We start from the raw sequence: 19,599 nt of genomic DNA, 5'->3' as shown, positions 1-19,599 counted from the left end.
AAAAAAAATGTAACATCAGAATACAGAAATTTGATTGAGTTTGGACTGTTACACATCCCTCAAGACAATACTTTAATTATGATTATCCTGCATTTTAGAAACTTATATGAAATTATATTAATTTATAATTGCATAAAATTAATTTATCTAATTCCAAAATGATCTAGAATTCATATATCATACCTAGATAATTTCTACTGGTATCGTGAACTTCGATGTGAGTAGCTCCAGCTGGAATGACTGCAATTTCTTGGTATCCTAAAACAGCAAAACATTAAGTAATTATTCTTTAAATAAAAAATTGATAAAAAGTTTTTCATTTCAGATAAATATACGAAGTTTAAAAAAAAAAATACATTTATGACGGGCCAAAAAAAAAAGAAATTACCTTCCTTCTTACTTCCAGGTTTACGATGAAATTGTTCCAAATAAATGTCTTTGTAATGAATGCAGGTGGAGTTATTACCTCCGCAAACTCCACATTTGTCGTAATTTGTATCCGAACCAACTTTTTTATCGCATCCAACTGGCTACATAAAAAGTGAAAAAAAAGAGGATAAAATCTTAATTTACGGTTTTAATATTTTACTCATAAACCTGATATGAAACCATAAATTTTTAAAAATTTATATATTAGAAATAAATATTTTCAAAATTAAAAACCTAATAAATTTCAATATATATTTTTAAGAAAATTAAAGAAAAATAAAACGATACAAAATAATTAAAATTATAAAAAATAATTTGAAAAACATCTAGTAGATGGCAGCATCGAACAGTGATAAAACCGTAATAAAATATTTTTTTATTAAAATAAATAAATAAATAAATATTCGTTAATAAACGTTATTCTAAATTATTGAAATATTATTTTATTTCGTATTTATTTATTAATATTTAAGTCAATATTATTAAATTACTTTTCCGATGATTCATTTTCTTCTCTCTAGAGGACACTCGTAACAGTTTATTTATATAATAATTAAAAATTTAGGGGTTAAGATTGACGTTTCTATACATCTTAATATAAAGAAAATCAGTTTAAAAATAGCGACTTGTCATTGTTACGATGCTTTATTTTAAAAAATGGTTCTTTAAATTCCGTAAGCGTAGGTTATAAAGTTTCATAATTGAATAGAATATAAAATTTTTTTCATTTAGTAGAGTGGCAAATATATATTTTATGCAGCACATAAAATACTTGTTAAGTCTAGATATACGAAAATTGTCTACATTATTTGTTTTAAAATATACGAAGGTGGACAAAATTGAGTGAAACCTTTATACGTGATCGCATTTAGAATTTATGAAGCATAAGTTGACCGATAAGGTGGATCCTAAATCAAAATTTTTGATTTAAAAAAGATAGTTTAGAGTGATGAATTTTCAGTCAGATGGGATTATTCTTTGCAAGAAGAACTGTTACAATGAATAGACCTACCAGACATCTTCCATTAACGCAGAGTTCTTCACCTCCTGGAAAACAGCGGGTTCCATCTATCACTTTACCGAAACTATAGGTAAGACTACGATCTTTTGCTTGACATCTCAATTCACAGGGATTTTCTCCTAGGACAAAACCACATATACTGATAATACTAATATTACTATGTGAATAGAATTCTAATTATTTAAATTCTAAAAAAAGAAATTGATAATTATTTTTATTATAGTTACAATAAATTATCCGAAAAGTATTTAAAATAACTTCTAAAGTCTTCAATTATAAAAGAAATTATATTTATTATTATGTTGGTTTTGCTTAAATTTTTATCCTATTTATTAAAAATTATATGTATTTTTTAATTAATATTAAATTAGCCGACAATTAGAAAACATGCAAGTAAGTAAACGCGAAGCATGAATAATCAAAAACACATACACAGATAAGATTTTATATATATATACACACACACACAGTGTAGTAAGGATATTTGATGTCATGAATATATATATAGATATATAGTTTGTATAATATCTATAAATCTGTCTTTATAGAAATGTTGTTCTCCCAAGAATAAGTTATTCTTATACTGTACTTGTATATAGTTTTGTATAAGTGTTTATGATTCTTAATTCTGAGATATTTTCAGTGAATTTCAGATGAAAGCGCATTCATTACTCTCATTGCGAAAGACTAAACGTTTGCATACATCAGCGATCGTAAATTAATTATGTATTTTGCACCATTTAGTCTATATGCTTGCTTCTATGTAATTTTCCTTTCCCAGCTGTTATATATAAACAGAGGGAAAGTATGGCAATCGGTCAGATTTTATATATATATAAATTATCGATAAGAACTGATATAATTGGAGAATAGTTGGCATAGACAAAACATTCTCTTATCAACACAATTTTCAACGAGTAAATTTTAATTGAATTTCCGTTAATTTTCAAATATCGGTTTAAATTATATGAAATGCTCTTTGGGTCATTCAAAAAAAAATGATATTTCTCTTTAATATTCCGATAATTACACGACATACGTAAAAATTTATCTCCGAAAATGATCTACATATTGATTTGTGGATTAGAATCGTTTCCTCGGAAAATTCAATGCTCCAGTGAATATCGGTAATGACTGTTTTGTGATATCTTTCTTCCAAAATTGTACATTTTCCCCTCTACAATTTAATTTGTAAAGTTTATCGGAAAAACATCAAAGTTAGTTTTGAAAACTATTATTTTAATGAAGTTTTCCTGTGTTCAGTATCTAATTTATAAACTAGATAGACCCTAAAATGNGCAATTATAATTATTATTATTATTAAATATTAATATAAAAAAGGTTTTAATAAAATATAACAAATGATGCCACACACAATTTTAACTTTTTTGCCTAGAAAGTTGCTGGATTTTTACATATAAAGCAAGCATTAATTTTATATTTGCATTGTCACTTTTGAGGCATAAATTTAGAAAACCAATAAAAATTTTCATGTAAATATATCTTTAAAAAAGTTTAAAAAAGTATATTTTATATAACGTGTTACATAAAAACTATGTACACGTTTTTATCACATCTAGATGTATTACTAGTGTTATCAGGATATAAGAAAAAAAGAACATTAAATGGTTCTATTTAAACGACAGACGTCATCTCACCCAACACTCCAAAATTGTTGAATATTCAATATCAAGTATAAAATTTAGTCGTATATTTCATTTTTTTTCCAGTATAATTTAATCCTCACGTTTTTAATTTTTGAGATAATTTATTACGTTACATCAGCACACTTTTTCGTTCCTACTAAAACTCAAATGAATGAACAAAGACATGAAAATTTTGGTTATTAACATTTCATTATATTGAATTCTTACTGAGATTACGTATATATATATTTTTTATTTTTGAAAATTGACTGTGTTTATAATTTCACAGAATTTGATAGGAATGAAGAAGCGAACAAGCAAACAATTAATTGAAGACGTGAGTGGATGAAGGCGTTATGTTACAGTTGTTCTGCATGGATGAAGGTGCAATATCTCTCACATACCACCGTTAAAGATCTCAGAAATTAAACAATATTGTAATATTCTATATGCGTGAATATGCTGTGTTTACACTGAAATAAATAATAAAAAGTTAATCAGTTCACTGAAAATTTTGATTTTGTTACATAATACTTTCATCCACTCGTGTCTTCAATTAATAGTTTAAAGTTCTAAATTATCATTCGCTTGTAAAATTACCGAAGTGTATCAAGATGAAAATATTAAACTTTTGCAAAAATTTTCCAAGAAATTAGTATTGATTTTTGATTATTTACTTAATAAAAGTTTAGTTTTATCAATCTTGTTACTGAAATTTTGTAAATTCGAAAATAAATAAATAAATAAAAGCCTCCCAAAAAAATAGAAATTGAATGGAAGATATTAAAATGAGATAAACTAATAATAAAAATAATAACAGAAAATCATTTAAAATAATTATAAATAGCTAACTAAATTGTAGTTAAAGATCTATACATTTTAGAAATTACTGAAATCAAATTTGGAAGATTTAATAATATATTCTTTAATAACGAAACGAAATTTAATATAAATTTACGAATTTCCCATAGAGAAATGATAGCAGTAAATGAATGTAGCTAGATGATGCTTGTCCGCTGGCGTTTTACTTTGACAAAGGAACCGCTTTGCTTGATAAGAAGGATCTAAAACTTAGGAATTCCCTATGGAAACTTAGAGGGATAAAGCAGTCTTTGAACAAAATTAAGAGGAGGACCTACTATAATTCTCTAATATTATCCAAAGTTAATAAGATCTGACTTACTGTTAGAGTATTAAATAATAACCGTAAATACAGATTATCTATAAGATCTATTTAAAACTTAATTATCTAACGCTATTACAGTACCGAATGGCGGCTTTTATTAATTGAATCGAGAAGAATTTAACAGATCTGTAAACCTATAACATCTTAATCTTATGAAAAGATAAAATATCGCATCTATGCAAAGACGAATGTATATTGTTAAATAATAGAGGATATAATTTATAAAGTAAAATGAGTATCCAAATAACGATGAAACTATATTTATTTAAAGATATTACTTTCTTGTATTGAATATATTTTAGTTTTTTTCTCGTCAATTTAAGTGTCATCACATCTTCCTCTATATTCAGAATCTGTATGTTTGCCTTGATTTTTGTTTTTGAGCCTTAAGACAAAAGCTTCTTATATAAATGAATTAAATAATTTGCTTTAAAACCATCACAAGATGTGATATATTACGAGAGATTCAATATAAAAAGAAATTTGAATAGTATTAATGTGTTTCCTCTTTCATAGTTTACCAGCAACACGGGAGTATTCTATGGTAATTCAATATTTACCTCCATACTGTGGTACCCATTGTATCATTTGGTCTGATATTCTTCGCTTGTTGTAAATAGAACATTGAAATTCCCTAAAGTCTGCCGTTCCGGAAGGACAATCCTAAATAGGTAAATATTCTACTGAATGAGACGAAAATAGCTTTGAAATGAATTATAAATAAAATTTCCTTACCTGAGAATTACAAATAATATATTCAGTAGTATCTCCGAGGCAAATTAGAGGCAAAGGTCGGTTGTAGCTTCCAAAACTTTGTTTAAAAATATCTTTATAAATATTTTGTAATTTAATTTCTAACGTTAAACATAATGACTAATTTAGTATAAGTTAATTTTAAACTCGCGAGGAACTTTTCACGACTCGAAAGTTTTGACCTTATGAAAATATTTACATGAAGTAGGAAAATTTATAGCTACGGCTTTATTTACCTTCTTGAGCATATTCTGCTGCGTTGTCTCACTCCACCTCCGCAGGTTCTAGTGCACAAAGACCATTCGGACCAATTTGACCAATGGCTGTATACTCGTCGGTTGGTGTCGCGTGATTTAATCGAATGCTTTGTCTGGATCAAAATTTGAAAAATTTCAACGTAATTAAGAATTTTCTTAAATTTCAAAAATATAAAATTCCGTTTGAAAAAATATTAAAAAAACATCTTACAAAGTAATTTAAAAGATTCGCAATCCGAAAAGAAATTTCCACTGTAAAATATATATGTCTTGAGATTTAAAAATCACAAACTATCGGAAAAAATCTTATCTAAAATGTAATTTTTCTCCGATAGATTTTTCTAGTAGATAGGAAAACTTAAAATCAATTATAGGCTATAGATAAAATTCAATCTCGTCTTTTATTCCCATTACATTTTTAAATAGAAAATGATAAAGATTCTTTAAGAGAGATTGGATTTAGTAATTTAAAAAAAAATTATATCGACAAGACAAATGTATTGATCTTAATGACAAGTCCATTGAGTTAATCCAAATCAAGACAGCAAGGCGATCAATTTTGTTCCAACCTACTCCATGTTGTCATAGGGATTATTGAGCACCACTAATTACTTTTTCTTGGGCGTTGAAATAACTACACCCTATATATACTTGTAAACACAGCCTGATTTTTCGGTCATGAAATAAGTTGAAGGTCAAAATGATAACGATCTTGGGTCATAAAGCCACTACAATATATAATGCTTTGTTTATTTAGTAAAATAATTTTCTCCTGAATTTAAATATTTATTTATTTATATTCTAAACATTGAAAACAACGCAATGTTTTATTGTAATTACAAGGATAATGTATTCTTAATACTATTAACAAACATTGAAAGTTGCGCTTTTTTTGTGTGTAAACATAGTTTTAGTTGAATATCGACCGTAGTTTCTTTAAATCTCTGGAGACACCGATCTTTATTGAACAAAGTTAATAGAGTCTTTTGTAGAATCTCTATAGGATTCTTTCACTTAACGTTATAAAATTTGATAGTAAAATTCGCTCAAGTTCAAAAGACACTTGCATATCTAAAAGGTATAATTTTAAATGATTATTCGCATGCTCGATCTTCTAAATAATACGATTCCTAAAGTACTCTCCATGATAACAACATTATTTTACATCATTATAAATTAAATTTAAGATTAAAATGATTTTAAATACAAATCTAGATCTATTACAATAAAATTTTTAATTCAAAATTATTATAAAATCTTTAGATTTTATTAGGGAATTATTGCTTTCTACTGTTTTGTTGATGGTGTAAGCGATTGGCATTACCTTATATATTCCAATAAAATAATATGCCTATTTATAAAAACAAAATAATGTATTTTAAATATATTTTTGGGGGGATTTTATATATGTTAATTTAGAAATGAATAACCGGAAAATCTTACAGATAAAAGATAATGTTTTAAACTAAAAATTAATATTGGTATTTACTTAAAAACTTTTTTTTAATATTTACAATTCTTGAATTGTAATTGAGGAATTTATGTCAGAAAAAAATAAATAAAGGTACGAATTATTCTTCTTTCCAAATCAAAAATTTGTTCATCGAAAAATCAACATTTTAATTAATTTTTCAATTAAGAATAATGACAAACGTTACTTCAGGCAGTTAACAAAGATAATATCAATGTCCTTTAGAAGAAGAATATTAAATTTGTTTTAAAATATTGGTAATATGTACTTAAATTAATTTTTAATTTTTTTTCTTTCTTCTAGAAAAAAAAAANTGGAAAAAGTTATTAAATTTTAATTCTAAAGAAAAATAAGCAAGGAAAAATATTTTAAAAAAAGGTTAATTTCTTATTAGAAAATAATTAATACTCTACTAGAAATTAAACTTCATTTTAGATTATTTTTAGAACAGCATTTCATAAAAGACAAAATATAAAGTTTCTATCTGTGTTAATTATCTAAAATGTATTGCTTTTAAATAATTCATCGCTCAATTAATCAACTGAATATATAATTAAATTTGTGATAGTCAGGTCGCATTGACAATTATCGGAAGTTAATTTGAATAATTAATTAGAAACCATATTGTGGGGTACCAACGATGAAACTAAATTAATCATTCTGGAGAAGTTTTCGAAAACCTCATTAAAAAAAAAATAATAATAAATATTGTTTAACAATAATTTATAATAAATTGCAATTTAATTTCGATAACAGTAAAATATTAAAATTAATTAATGCGAAGATAATTTTGCTTGTTAATTAATAAACTTTATTGTGTTAATTTCTAATTAATATCGTTTCGATATTAATAATATTTTTATATTTTTGTAAAGGAGTTTATGCATAATTATCTTTATGTAAAGTAGGATTTAAGGCAATAGAAACTTATCGTTTCTTACTTTATAAAAAGAATTTTTCATCCGCAGTTTCTCAATCTACTCATCGTGACTATAAATCGTAAATAGAAATTCTCTCGAAGATATTGTTCTTACAGAAGACGGAAACATAATAATGTTTGAATAAGAAAAAGAAAAGGAATTTAAAATTAACAGAAACTAAGATAGCATCGAGTCGTTGAGGATATGGCACGACTCGTCGAGTTAAAATAAATTGGATAGCTACTATTTTCTCCCCTTTTGCCTAAGGTTGTTTTTCTCTTTTTATTTTACATTCTATGTGTATTTTTAAGCTTTTATTCCATTCAAATAAGAAATATATATATATATATTGAAGACGTTTGTTTGGAATGCTGTCTGTTAGATATTTACATTCGAACTAATTACTTAGAAGTAGCAATAAAAAAAATTATTTTTTTTATCTATTACCTCTTAATACATCTTTTCGAATTATAAAATGTATAAAAGTTAACTTAAAGTAGATAAATTGCAGCAAATTATTTAACGTAAGTAAATCAAAAGATAAATATCTAAGAATTTCAACAGAAGAATTTCATAAATTTAATTTAAATGAACTAATTAAGGATTGGGTTAAACGACCACAAAAACATTTTAGAATGTATGTTATCTGCAGAAGGGTTCTAACATTTCAGAAATCTTGCTATCTATCTCTCTTTCTCTCTCTCCTCTTCAGCAGCATTCTATTGTCTAGACAAGTGTAGAGTGATTAGCTGAAATCCCATTATCTGACAAGGTCATTTAATAATTGTTTCGACGGAGTATATCGTAGTAACACCTTTTCTATTAAGAGATTAACCTTGAAGGAAAAAAAAAACTAGTTTCATAAAATTAAAAATTTTAGCACAAAAATTTGACATTTTAGAAGAATAAATATTACAATTATTATTATTTTTTTCTAGACATGTCTAGAAAATCTGTAAATCTTAATAAATAAATAACTTATCCGTGTAATTTTGTATTTAATTTGTTATACGAAATAAATCGATAATTTGAAAATTCAGACAGATTTCCGCTAATTTAGAAATTTTTTTAAAATTTATACAATGTCATTTCTTAATAAATTTTCTATCTTAAATATGTCCAAATCACGAAAAAGTAGGAATATTTGATATTACAACAACCATTAACCTTTCCAATTTCAAATTAGAACTGTACGATGCTATTAGGACAATAATTGTAGCACATTTACCGCACAAATTATGGTAATTGTAGCAAAATATTAGAATTCTTCCGATGTTTGCTACTATTATTATTAAAAAGAATCATTATGATACTTAAATTTTATGTTTTCCTATAAATGGACGGGAAGTCGATTTATATTACTGCAACTGGAGCAATAAAAAGATAAGAATTTCAATCAAGAATTATAACATAATTGGAATGAATATCAGAAAATAATAATAATAATAAAGTTAACTAATTAAATTAAAAATGAAAATTGTATTTAATATTTATATGAGGTAAAATAAATTATTCGTTTACAGTGTATATAAGGCTTTCAAAGCTTTAATGGAGACATTCAATTTGCAAATTCCATTATGGGTTTGTTAACATTTCCTGATGAGAAATTCTAAAGACATGGAATTGATTGAAAATACATTTTAATTAAGTCTATCTACTTGCCAATTTGATGAAATTTCATTTAATTGTAATAGTCAGTTGTAATTGTAATGGTGAACAAACCCATAGAGGGTTATAATTTATCACTAGCATTCTGACTAACAAGTAAGCTAAGTTTATATTGTATATTATTATTATTAAAATATAAATTTCTCTACAAATAATTTAAACTTTTTATTCTATAATAAGTTGACTAAAATCATACTAGATATAAAAAACTTATCCAATATTCGAAACTTTTCTGATAGAAGAATTATCTAAGCTTAGAAGCGTAAAATATCTTTCGTGTAGTGGTCAATTTTAAAATATTTGAAGGTTTTAGTTATGTAGTTAAAGTGTGGTTTGTAACGAGGTAAAACACTTCACGTAGTAGAATTCTCTTAAGACCAGATTCGTTCCCACTGGCTTTATAACTGTTGAGAATGATCTCAGTTTGGAGAATGATGCCTCACTCTTTCTTCGAGTGTGAATGGCATCGGATCGAACATCTACTCAACTGCTAGACCCATCAGAAAAGTTTGAAAAGCTCAAATTTCCTGAAAAGGCTAAAAGCATCGTTCGAAGAAGAACTATGTGAGAATTGCGAAAGTCAGAGTGAGAAAAGTATTTTATCTTCTAAAAGTCGTCTTCAGAGTCGTAGACTTAAATGATCCGAATAGTGTAGATAATTCTATTTTGACCTCGAAAAGCCTGTAATAAAAATATTTTATCTGTGCGCTATTGACAAAACAACAACTATTCGCTTTAAAAGAAAGAAAAAAAAACTTTTAATTATCCGCATTTTTAATAAAAGTTTTAAGCTTGACATTTCATTAATATTCAGCAGAGAATATAACGTATATCATAGAAAATGCAAGATTCAGAGTCGATTATAATCTTCTATAATAATATTTCATTCGTCTGATTAAAACTAATTGTTAAGCTTTCCTTTACATTAGAAACAATTTATATTTTTACTGTTAATATGATTAACAGGTCTTAATTTATTATTGATAACGCACTATATTTAGCCTGTGCAAAAACACTTTACAACATTACTTGAAACGTAGAAGTTATTCTTTCGTTTAGTTCGAAGATAAATCATTTGTCTTTTATCATTTTTCAAATCAAAAAATATCAAAAATATTCTTTNGTAGATGTTGATCGATGCTACATTTTCATCTTCGACCTGAAGGAAGATCATTTATATATCAAATATTTACTGTCTTTTGCTTTTCACTACTCTTCAAATATTGTCATTACCTCACAATTTAACAACTAAAATTTTCTGTTGTCAACATCTAAAGAAATAATTACGAAAGAAGAAATGACAACTTCAGAGACAATTATCTAAAAGAAAAAAAAAGATAATAATACAGTAGTTCTGTGTACAGAAATTACAAGTAAGTAGACGTCAATATGAATTATTATATAAAATTTATAAATAAATTCCACAAGAAAGGAAAGTATCTGTAGCAATTACATTAATCTAGCTTTTAAAAAATAATATTTCATATATTTTTTGGCATTTTTTAAAACATTTATAAACGAAATAAAAAATAAATAAATCTAACCATTTAAGTCAAAATATGAATTGAATAATATATGATTTTTTTTTTTAGTTAAATCAGATAAAAGTCTGAACGTTTTATCATCATCGCTTGCATATCATCTTGGTTCGACAATATTTTCAAATATATCAAGCATTTTAGTCAAGAAAAATATTACTAGAATATATCAATAAAAAAAAAGAATAATAATAATGATTTTTACAATGATTATACAGAAACACTTAAATTTAAAATTATAATTTTTTCAATAGCTCTACATTTATATATGAAATTTATGCTTCTGCTAATGTTGTCTTGAAATTTCTCAAGTATTTTGCTTAATGATTTTTTAGGTATTAACTATTTATCTTTATAGACGTATGTAGCATTTATTAATCCATTAGCTAGCAACGTAAACTATTAAAATGCTACTGATTACGTAAATTCTACAACCTAGATTCTTATTAATTTGGACAAAACTTTGACCTTGCTCTAAAGTCAGGTGAGATCCATAAATATTTTCAGGAATTTAATATAGGAATGAATTCTTTATTGTTGAGAAATAGGTTATGTTTCCTTGAAAGATTTCGTGAAAGACGAACGAAATTCCATTTAAAAATTCATTAATATTTTATTGAAAACAAATCTAAAAGCATTATGCATAGCCTGAATTTTTCTGAAAAGATAATGATATAAATTGAATCTATCAAATGTCTACTGTTATTATTATAGCAAACGATACGTGTTTCAATGTCAAGAATAATAGACACTGGAAAAAGATCGTAGAGTAATTCAATGAGAGAAGTTACCGATATTTTTGATTTTTAATCAATAAAACGTCATAAAAATTTTTGTAAAATTATGATTTTCAATTTTATAGTATTTGAAGTCTAAATATTACTTCGTGATATGACAGATCTTCGATACACTCTTCTTAAAATTGGGGCCGATGCAGGCTAGTACTGTACGTCAGATCGAGAAGATTACGTTTATCACCTAAGCTATAAATCGATCGAATCGTAAAACGAATAATCTCTTGGATCCGACGTCTACCAATACCGATTGCACAAAATTCACCTTGACAGATATTCCTATCAGGAAACTACATTTTACGTTGTGACAGTATGAACCGTAGGGGACGGATGCAACTCTGAATTCTTTGATCTTCATCGAATCAGTCCAGCTTTGACCTCAGTTGAATTCACATATCTGTCGAATTCTGACGACTTTTAAGTTAAAACTTCACAAATCCTCAAAAAGCATTAAAATCGTTCAAAATTAATAGGTAAGCTACTGTGTTGTGTTCCTGTCCTCCGGTGGTTTTAACTGATATTTAGTGAGAACTTCCCTCGAGGGCTGTTTACCCCACTTTAATTAATATCTACCGAATTATCTAAGTTCTGGGCTTTAATTATCGTCCACAGCTCAGAAATTGTTTATTGAATGATGTAATTACACGTATTTTATTAAAAGAATTGCCTCTGCGCTACCCGGAACGTTTTAAAAATTAAACTGTGTTGTAAGTAAAGAATGTAAATAAATTCCTTTTAAAAATAAATTGAGACAATCTCTTTCTACTGAAGAAAATCATTAATTATTAATAATTATTATTTTTTTAATGTAACTATTTAAATTTAAACTGCCTCTATTTCTGATTTTAAGACACATTTCTAAAAATATACTTCTGCGATAAACTCTGAAAACTATTAAAATTAATTACTCGAAATGCTATAAATGTTAAGAAAAGGACAGATGAAGTAGATGTTGATCGATGCTACATTTTCATCTTCGACCTGAAGGAAGATCATTTATATATCAAATATTTACTGTCTTTTGCTTTTCACTACTCTTCAAATATTGTCATTACCTCACAATTTAACAACTAAAATTTTCTGTTGTCAACATCTAAAGAAATAATTACGAAAGAAGAAATGACAACTTCAGAGACAATTATCTAAAAGAAAAAAAAAGATAATAATACAGTAGTTCTGTGTACAGAAATTACAAGTAAGTAGACGTCAATATGAATTATTATATAAAATTTATAAATAAATTCCACAAGAAAGGAAAGTATCTGTAGCAATTACATTAATCTAGCTTTTAAAAAATAATATTTCATATATTTTTTGGCATTTTTTAAAACATTTATAAACGAAATAAAAAATAAATAAATCTAACCATTTAAGTCAAAATATGAATTGAATAATATATGATTTTTTTTTTTAGTTAAATCAGATAAAAGTCTGAACGTTTTATCATCATCGCTTGCATATCATCTTGGTTCGACAATATTTTCAAATATATCAAGCATTTTAGTCAAGAAAAATATTGAATTTATAATAATAATAATTTTAACTTAAGCTTTACTTTACATAAATAAAACCTGTATGAATTTATATTATAATGGAAACGAGCTCATACGAGAAATGTTATTTGCCCCATTATTTATATATAGGAAAATTCTGATAGCCACTTATAGTAATTGTTTACTGTTCAATAAAAACTAAGCTTTGACTCAACCCCTATCCAAAAAATTATATTTTCCAACTTATAATAGAACTACACTCTTTCTAATTGAATACGAATATAATAAACTTCCTTTCTGGAAATGTAATCAATCCGAAGACATCATTATCTTTGCTGATTGATATTCTTTGCTTCTCAGACAAAATGAGATTTATTATATATAGCTTTATATATAGGCCTATATAATTTCACCTGGCATGTCTTAAAATTATATATATATATAAATTATCGATAAGAACTGATATAATTGGAGAATAGTTGGCATAGACAAAACATTCTCTTATCAACACAATTTTCAACGAGTAAATTTTAATTGAATTTCCGTTAATTTTCAAATATCGGTTTAAATTATATGAAATGCTCTTTGGGTCATTCAAAAAAAAATGATATTTCTCTTTAATATTCCGATAATTACACGACATACGTAAAAATTTATCTCCGAAAATGATCTACATATTGATTTGTGGATTAGAATCGTTTCCTCGGAAAATTCAATGCTCCAGTGAATATCGGTAATGACTGTTTTGTGATATCTTTCTTCCAAAATTGTACATTTTCCCCTCTACAATTTAATTTGTAAAGTTTATCGGAAAAACATCAAAGTTAGTTTTGAAAACTATTATTTTAATGAAGTTTTCCTGTGTTCAGTATCTAATTTATAAACTAGATAGACCCTAAAATGCATTCTTCGTTACATTAACTTTAAAAAAAAAAAATTTACTTTTCGATAATTTTACCACGTAAGTAAGAAGTGAAGACTGCAATATTATATCTTTCTAGAGAAAATTGCTTACACGGTTATTTGAGAAACATCTATATACTGTATATATAAAGATCAGTTGTCATCGAGTATCGTTTCTCGCTGAATTTTGTAATATTCAATTCGTTTTGTCGCTTACTTTCAACTCAATTCCTACTAAAATAGTAGATAATTTAAATCTTAAAAATATTCGATAAATTTATAGAGTCTTTTTCTAAAAAATAAGGCAGACTATCAGTCTTTACAGTTCCTAAGTAAACTGTAGTTTACAGCTTAGTTAAAATGACGTTCAACATGAAAAATTTGATTAAAATTCTCTTCTTTAAAGTTAGAAAAATTCATAAAGTAAAAACAATTTTAAAAACTTGGGCCTATCGCCTTATTATATATTAGAGATTAAGTTATATTTGCCTTTATTATTATCTAAAAATCATTAACCATTGGCTTATTATAAACTTGAATATGCAAGAATTAACGTTATATATAAAATTAATTTGTTTTAAAAATACTTCAGTTATTTTTTTTACCTTATCCAACGTCTTGTACATTTCTTTACCACATTTAATTACGTTTAAAAGTTAATTTTTACATTAACTATAATGTGTTTTAAAGTTAATTAAGAAGATTAACTGTATTAATAATAATGTAGAACCTAGTAAGCTTGTGAAGACGAATAATCATTAACTTTCTAAGCTAATTAAGAATTTATAAGATGGGAAAAGTAAGACAATATAATAAGATAATATAAAAAGATAATTATGATATAAAAATTAGAGCATTAGTAAACTTGTGTACTTTTTTGTACACCCAAAAATATAATCAGAAGAGGATAATTTAATTAAAATCTTATGTTTAAAAGAAAAAAAAAACAGAGATAATTGTATTAATAAGCAAGATCATCAACATCATTGATAGTGTTTTAAAGAACTGTTTAAATTACGAAGAGAGAGTTTTAAAAAACCGAAGGACGTTAACTATCAAATGTAAAGTTAGACAAGACGATCAATAAAATAAGAGAACGTTCAAGAAAATCGTAAAGGTCGGGGGAGTGGAAGCTAACAATGAAGACGATCGAGTTTTATTACAGTCTCCGCACCCCGAATGACATGCCGCCCACACGTTAGCCAAGTATTACTTCTATGTTAAGGTGGCCGCTTCTTTGTACAGAAAAGCATTAATGGGACGAATTGATAAACAGAAGAGAACAGGTTGCCACCGCCCCGGGCCAACGATTCTCGCTGGTGGTTGTTCCCGTTAGCGAGAATAATCTTGTACCGATCGAAATTACATATCTACATCTGTGGTGAAGAGGCGTTGTTTATAGTGAAGTGTAGACGGAGCTGCCAGGGAAGACAAGAGACATTGTTTATTCTTCCGAATTGCTTTCAAACCCCTAAAGTAAACTGGCAAAGAGCCAAAAAGACGTTGATTGAAATAATACGAGCAAAAATAATTCAAAAACGCGAAGAAGAAAATATTAAAAAAAAATTTTATATATATAACACTAGGCAAGCAGCCTTGCTTGTTTTTATGATGAGTACACTTAATTATCTATACAAACTAGAAGATAGCAGATGGAAAAATGCTTTTTTTCAAAAGTACAAAAACTTTTTCTTTTTTGTAAAAAAAAAAAAAAAAACATTCTGATCATGTTAAAAGCTTCAATAACGTTATGATTATCAAGTTATGTTAATTTGTTTGTCGAAGATGGTTTTATTTAATGCTGGTTTTTTTTCTTCTTTAGAAATTAGATGAAAGAATTTGTACGATTTAATAAACTTACAATTTTTAAATTTAAAAAGAAAAGTTAAGTAAAAGAAATGATAAAACAAAAAAACAAAACAGCTTTTCTTGGATTAAATGCAGAATATACAAATAAAAAAAATCAAAAGTAATAACTTATGTATTCATACATACAACTTCCTAATAACGTAAGCCCACGAGGTATTACGTTTCTATTCGTAGATGAAATTTCGTCGCAAATGTTTACTAGTTATGAATATTTTATAACAACGAAATAAAAATATAAAAAAAGAAATTATATATAAAGCAAATAAAAATCTCAAAATATGTTGACTTAATCTTATCTCAATACAAAACGAATATATATGTATATATATATATATTTTAAAGTTAATTTTGATACGGATGATGATGAAAATGTATTAGTATCGTGTTACAGAAATCAAACCGATGACAAAACATACAACATTTTTATTTTTTTGAATTATCTCAGATTATTAAATAAGATAAACTTTCTGAGAAAGAAGACCGATACTTAATCGTCGAGATAATATAACCAAACACACCCTATATTAAATACAACTAATAAGCGTGATGCACGATTGTATAACAGGAAAAATAACAACAAGAATAATCGTCTGAAGCTACCGGTACTACGTTCTAACATAGAAATATTGCAAAAAAAAAGAAAAAAAAAGAAAAAAACTAGGCCAGATTGCGCGTTGGGAATACATCCTTGCATGGAAATGAGTGTTGCAGGTCATACGAACCACTCCCGTTTATACGGAACTAGTTTATCATTAATCTGACACGAACAACAGTTTAACTAATCTCTTGTATCAGTTTAAATGATGTTCGTGTTAAACACAAACAATAATGTTTGATATTATAGAGTACATTACAATAAAATCGACCATTAACTTTTCTATTTGTAGTTTGATTTATGGAATCTTTCACGTTACGATTCTACTCGGGTCGTTTATTATAAATGATAACTTTCTGAAACTAATAAATTTGTTCTCCAGCATAGTTATTATATACTATCTGAAGATTATTGTTACGTGAGAGAAGAGATTAATTTTTTTTTTAATCCATCAGGCTTTAATTCTCAGTAAGATTGTCATTTAAATATTGTATCCTTTCTCTGATCTGTTATATCTGTGCATAACGATCAATACAATATCATAAATCAATATTATATTGATTTATGATATTGTATAATACCAGCTTTACTATAATTTAATGATTTTGAGATTAATTTAAGCTGATATAATTTTTTTTTCATTATTAAATTCCAGTTATTATAATCATCAATAATAATTTATATATATATATATATATATATATGTCTTAAAATAAATATAAAATATGTAAACAATCACTATCAATACCTATATTGATTGAAATAATTTAACTAATTCTGTAACTTTATTTCAAAATCAACCATTTTTTAAATCAAATTTAATATTTATGTAATATTGAAAAGTATTTCAAATACTAACGACCGAAACTAGAACATTTTTGTATAAGAGAATTAAAAATATTATTTAAAAAAAACGAATATAAAAATCCATTAGAGAATGAAAAAACAAAGAAAGTATCAAGCTATAACTTAGAGAAAATGCCATTACTTAAAAAATTCTTGCAAAAATCTTTTGGGGAATATTGATGCCATCATGTTGAAGAAATGACAACCATTATCTTTTCTCGACTCCACTACCAAACGGAATTCGATAAATTTCTATTAAATTCGAATTATCTATGCCATAGATAACTGTCACCATTCTTTGATCTGACTTGATTTACAGGGTTTTGGCATCATCTCTATTTTTCCCTTGGACAAATCCCGGTAATGATTTTTTCCAACAAACCAGTGGCTTTTGAGAGTTTGCTGAATTGGAAGTGATGTTCCCCTATCTAGAAAATGGGAATACATGCTATGGGGAAATACGAATAATATTTCATTGAAAATTGAATCTACTCCTTTCAAAAAAAAAAAAAAAAAAAAAAAAAAAAAAAAAAAAAAAAATTAAAAAAAAAAAAAAAAAAAAAAATAAAAAAAAAAAATTTTAAAAAAAACCAAAATTAAAAAATGACTTTTTTAAACTTTAATTTATCGAATATTTAATGATCGCTATCATAATAATAATAATAATAATGCTAATAATTGATCGATAAATAATTCATTTTTTGAGCTAATATATTGAATTGCCATCATTAATTAGCGGCTATTTCCTTCTAAATTATCTCGTGACATGATTTACTCGTTTATCTTTCTTTGCCTAATTGCTGTAAAAGGCGAATTTCGACCATTTTTTATCCATATTTAATTAGGTAAAAGGTGGTACATCATTAGTTAAGAAAATTTTCTTACCTCCGAATCTTGTACATGATAGAAAATTAGCGCAGTAACGATGAAGAATGTCTTCATTCTGTTACTTGGGAATTCTGGAAAAAAAGAAAAAAAAAATGTGTTTTAAAAATGCTAAAATTTAATTTTAAACTTTCAAAATTATATTATAATTAATTATTTTATAAATATGTCGAGAGAGAGAGAGAGATCTTAAATTGTTTTTTTTTTGTACAGAAAAAAAAAATTAATCTTAAAAATATTTTCCTATTACCGAAAAGATTAAGTTAATGTGATTGGAAAGAGGATACCATACAAAATATCAACTTTCATACATGAATTTATGATTATGTGAATACCTTTGATGATTCCAAACACGAATTTAATTTGTAAGGTATCTTAGTTTTCAAAAATTTTAATAAAAATTTATTACATCAATATTTGTTATTACATTTGGATTTTAGATTTAAAAAAAAAAAATTAAATTTTTCTCTCCTTTTTTCCACCTTATTTTAATCTTGATCTGTACAGAAGAGTCAATATAACTATTTCGTAGTTATATTGACTCTTCTGTAATTTTTCCATGTAATTTTGTTAGGTTTTCTCCCCTATTTTGACTTTTATCAGATTGGATTTTTCGTTCCATTTTATATTTTTACAAAAGGGGAAAANAAAAAAAAAAAAGATAAGAAAAAAAATTTTTAAAAAGAACCAAAATTAAAAAATGACTTTTTTAAACTTTAATTTATCGAATATTTAATGATCGCTATCATAATAATAATAATAATAATGCTAATAATTGATCGATAAATAATTCATTTTTTGAGCTAATATATTGAATTGCCATCATTAATTAGCGGCTATTTCCTTCTAAATTATCTCGTGACATGATTTACTCGTTTATCTTTCTTTGCCTAATTGCTGTAAAAGGCGAATTTCGACCATTTTTTATCCATATTTAATTAGGTAAAAGGTGGTACATCATTAGTTAAGAAAATTTTCTTACCTCCGAATCTTGTACATGATAGAAAATTAGCGCAGTAACGATGAAGAATGTCTTCATTCTGTTACTTGGGAATTCTGGAAAAAAAGAAAAAAAAAATGTGTTTTAAAAATGCTAAAATTTAATTTTAAACTTTCAAAATTATATTATAATTAATTATTTTATAAATATGTCGAGAGAGAGAGAGAGATCTTAAATTGTTTTTTTTTTGTACAGAAAAAAAAAATTAATCTTAAAAATATTTTCCTATTACCGAAAAGATTAAGTTAATGTGATTGGAAAGAGGATACCATACAAAATATCAACTTTCATACATGAATTTATGATTATGTGAATACCTTTGATG

At 25.8% G+C, this 19,599-nt stretch overlaps 1 protein-coding gene across 3 annotated transcripts in view; it reads right to left on the bottom strand.

Moving 5' to 3' along the window:
* Positions 1-148: 148 nt before the first annotated feature.
* Positions 149-19,599, bottom strand: part of LOC111632049 (ADAMTS-like protein 5) — a 58,416-nt gene continuing 38,965 nt past the window's right edge. Inside the window, exons 2-8 of one of the 3 annotated variants that reach the window (XM_023376405.1) lie at positions 19,257-19,330; positions 5,272-5,405; positions 5,018-5,093; positions 4,843-4,945; positions 1,442-1,566; positions 389-530; positions 149-258 (exon numbers count right to left, since the gene is read on the bottom strand). In XM_023376405.1, coding sequence (XP_023232173.1) covers positions 164-258; positions 389-530; positions 1,442-1,566; positions 4,843-4,945; positions 5,018-5,093; positions 5,272-5,405; positions 19,257-19,313 — 732 coding nt within the window. In that variant the 5' untranslated portion in view covers positions 19,314-19,330 and the 3' untranslated portion in view covers positions 149-163. Of the gene's footprint in view, positions 259-388; positions 531-1,441; positions 1,570-4,842; positions 4,946-5,017; positions 5,094-5,271; positions 5,406-18,274; positions 18,349-19,256; positions 19,331-19,599 lie in introns of those variants that run through there. The other 2 variants (XM_023376403.1, XM_023376404.1) reach the window with 2 other exon arrangements.

Source organism: Centruroides sculpturatus, unplaced genomic scaffold (assembly GCF_000671375.1).
Source record: "Centruroides sculpturatus isolate CEXI.00-Female unplaced genomic scaffold, Cexi_2.0 scaffold658, whole genome shotgun sequence".
Taxonomy (NCBI): Eukaryota; Metazoa; Arthropoda; class Arachnida; order Scorpiones; family Buthidae; genus Centruroides; species Centruroides sculpturatus.
The sequence above is the reverse complement of the archived record's forward strand: the minus strand, read 5'-3'. Positions and strand labels throughout refer to the sequence as shown.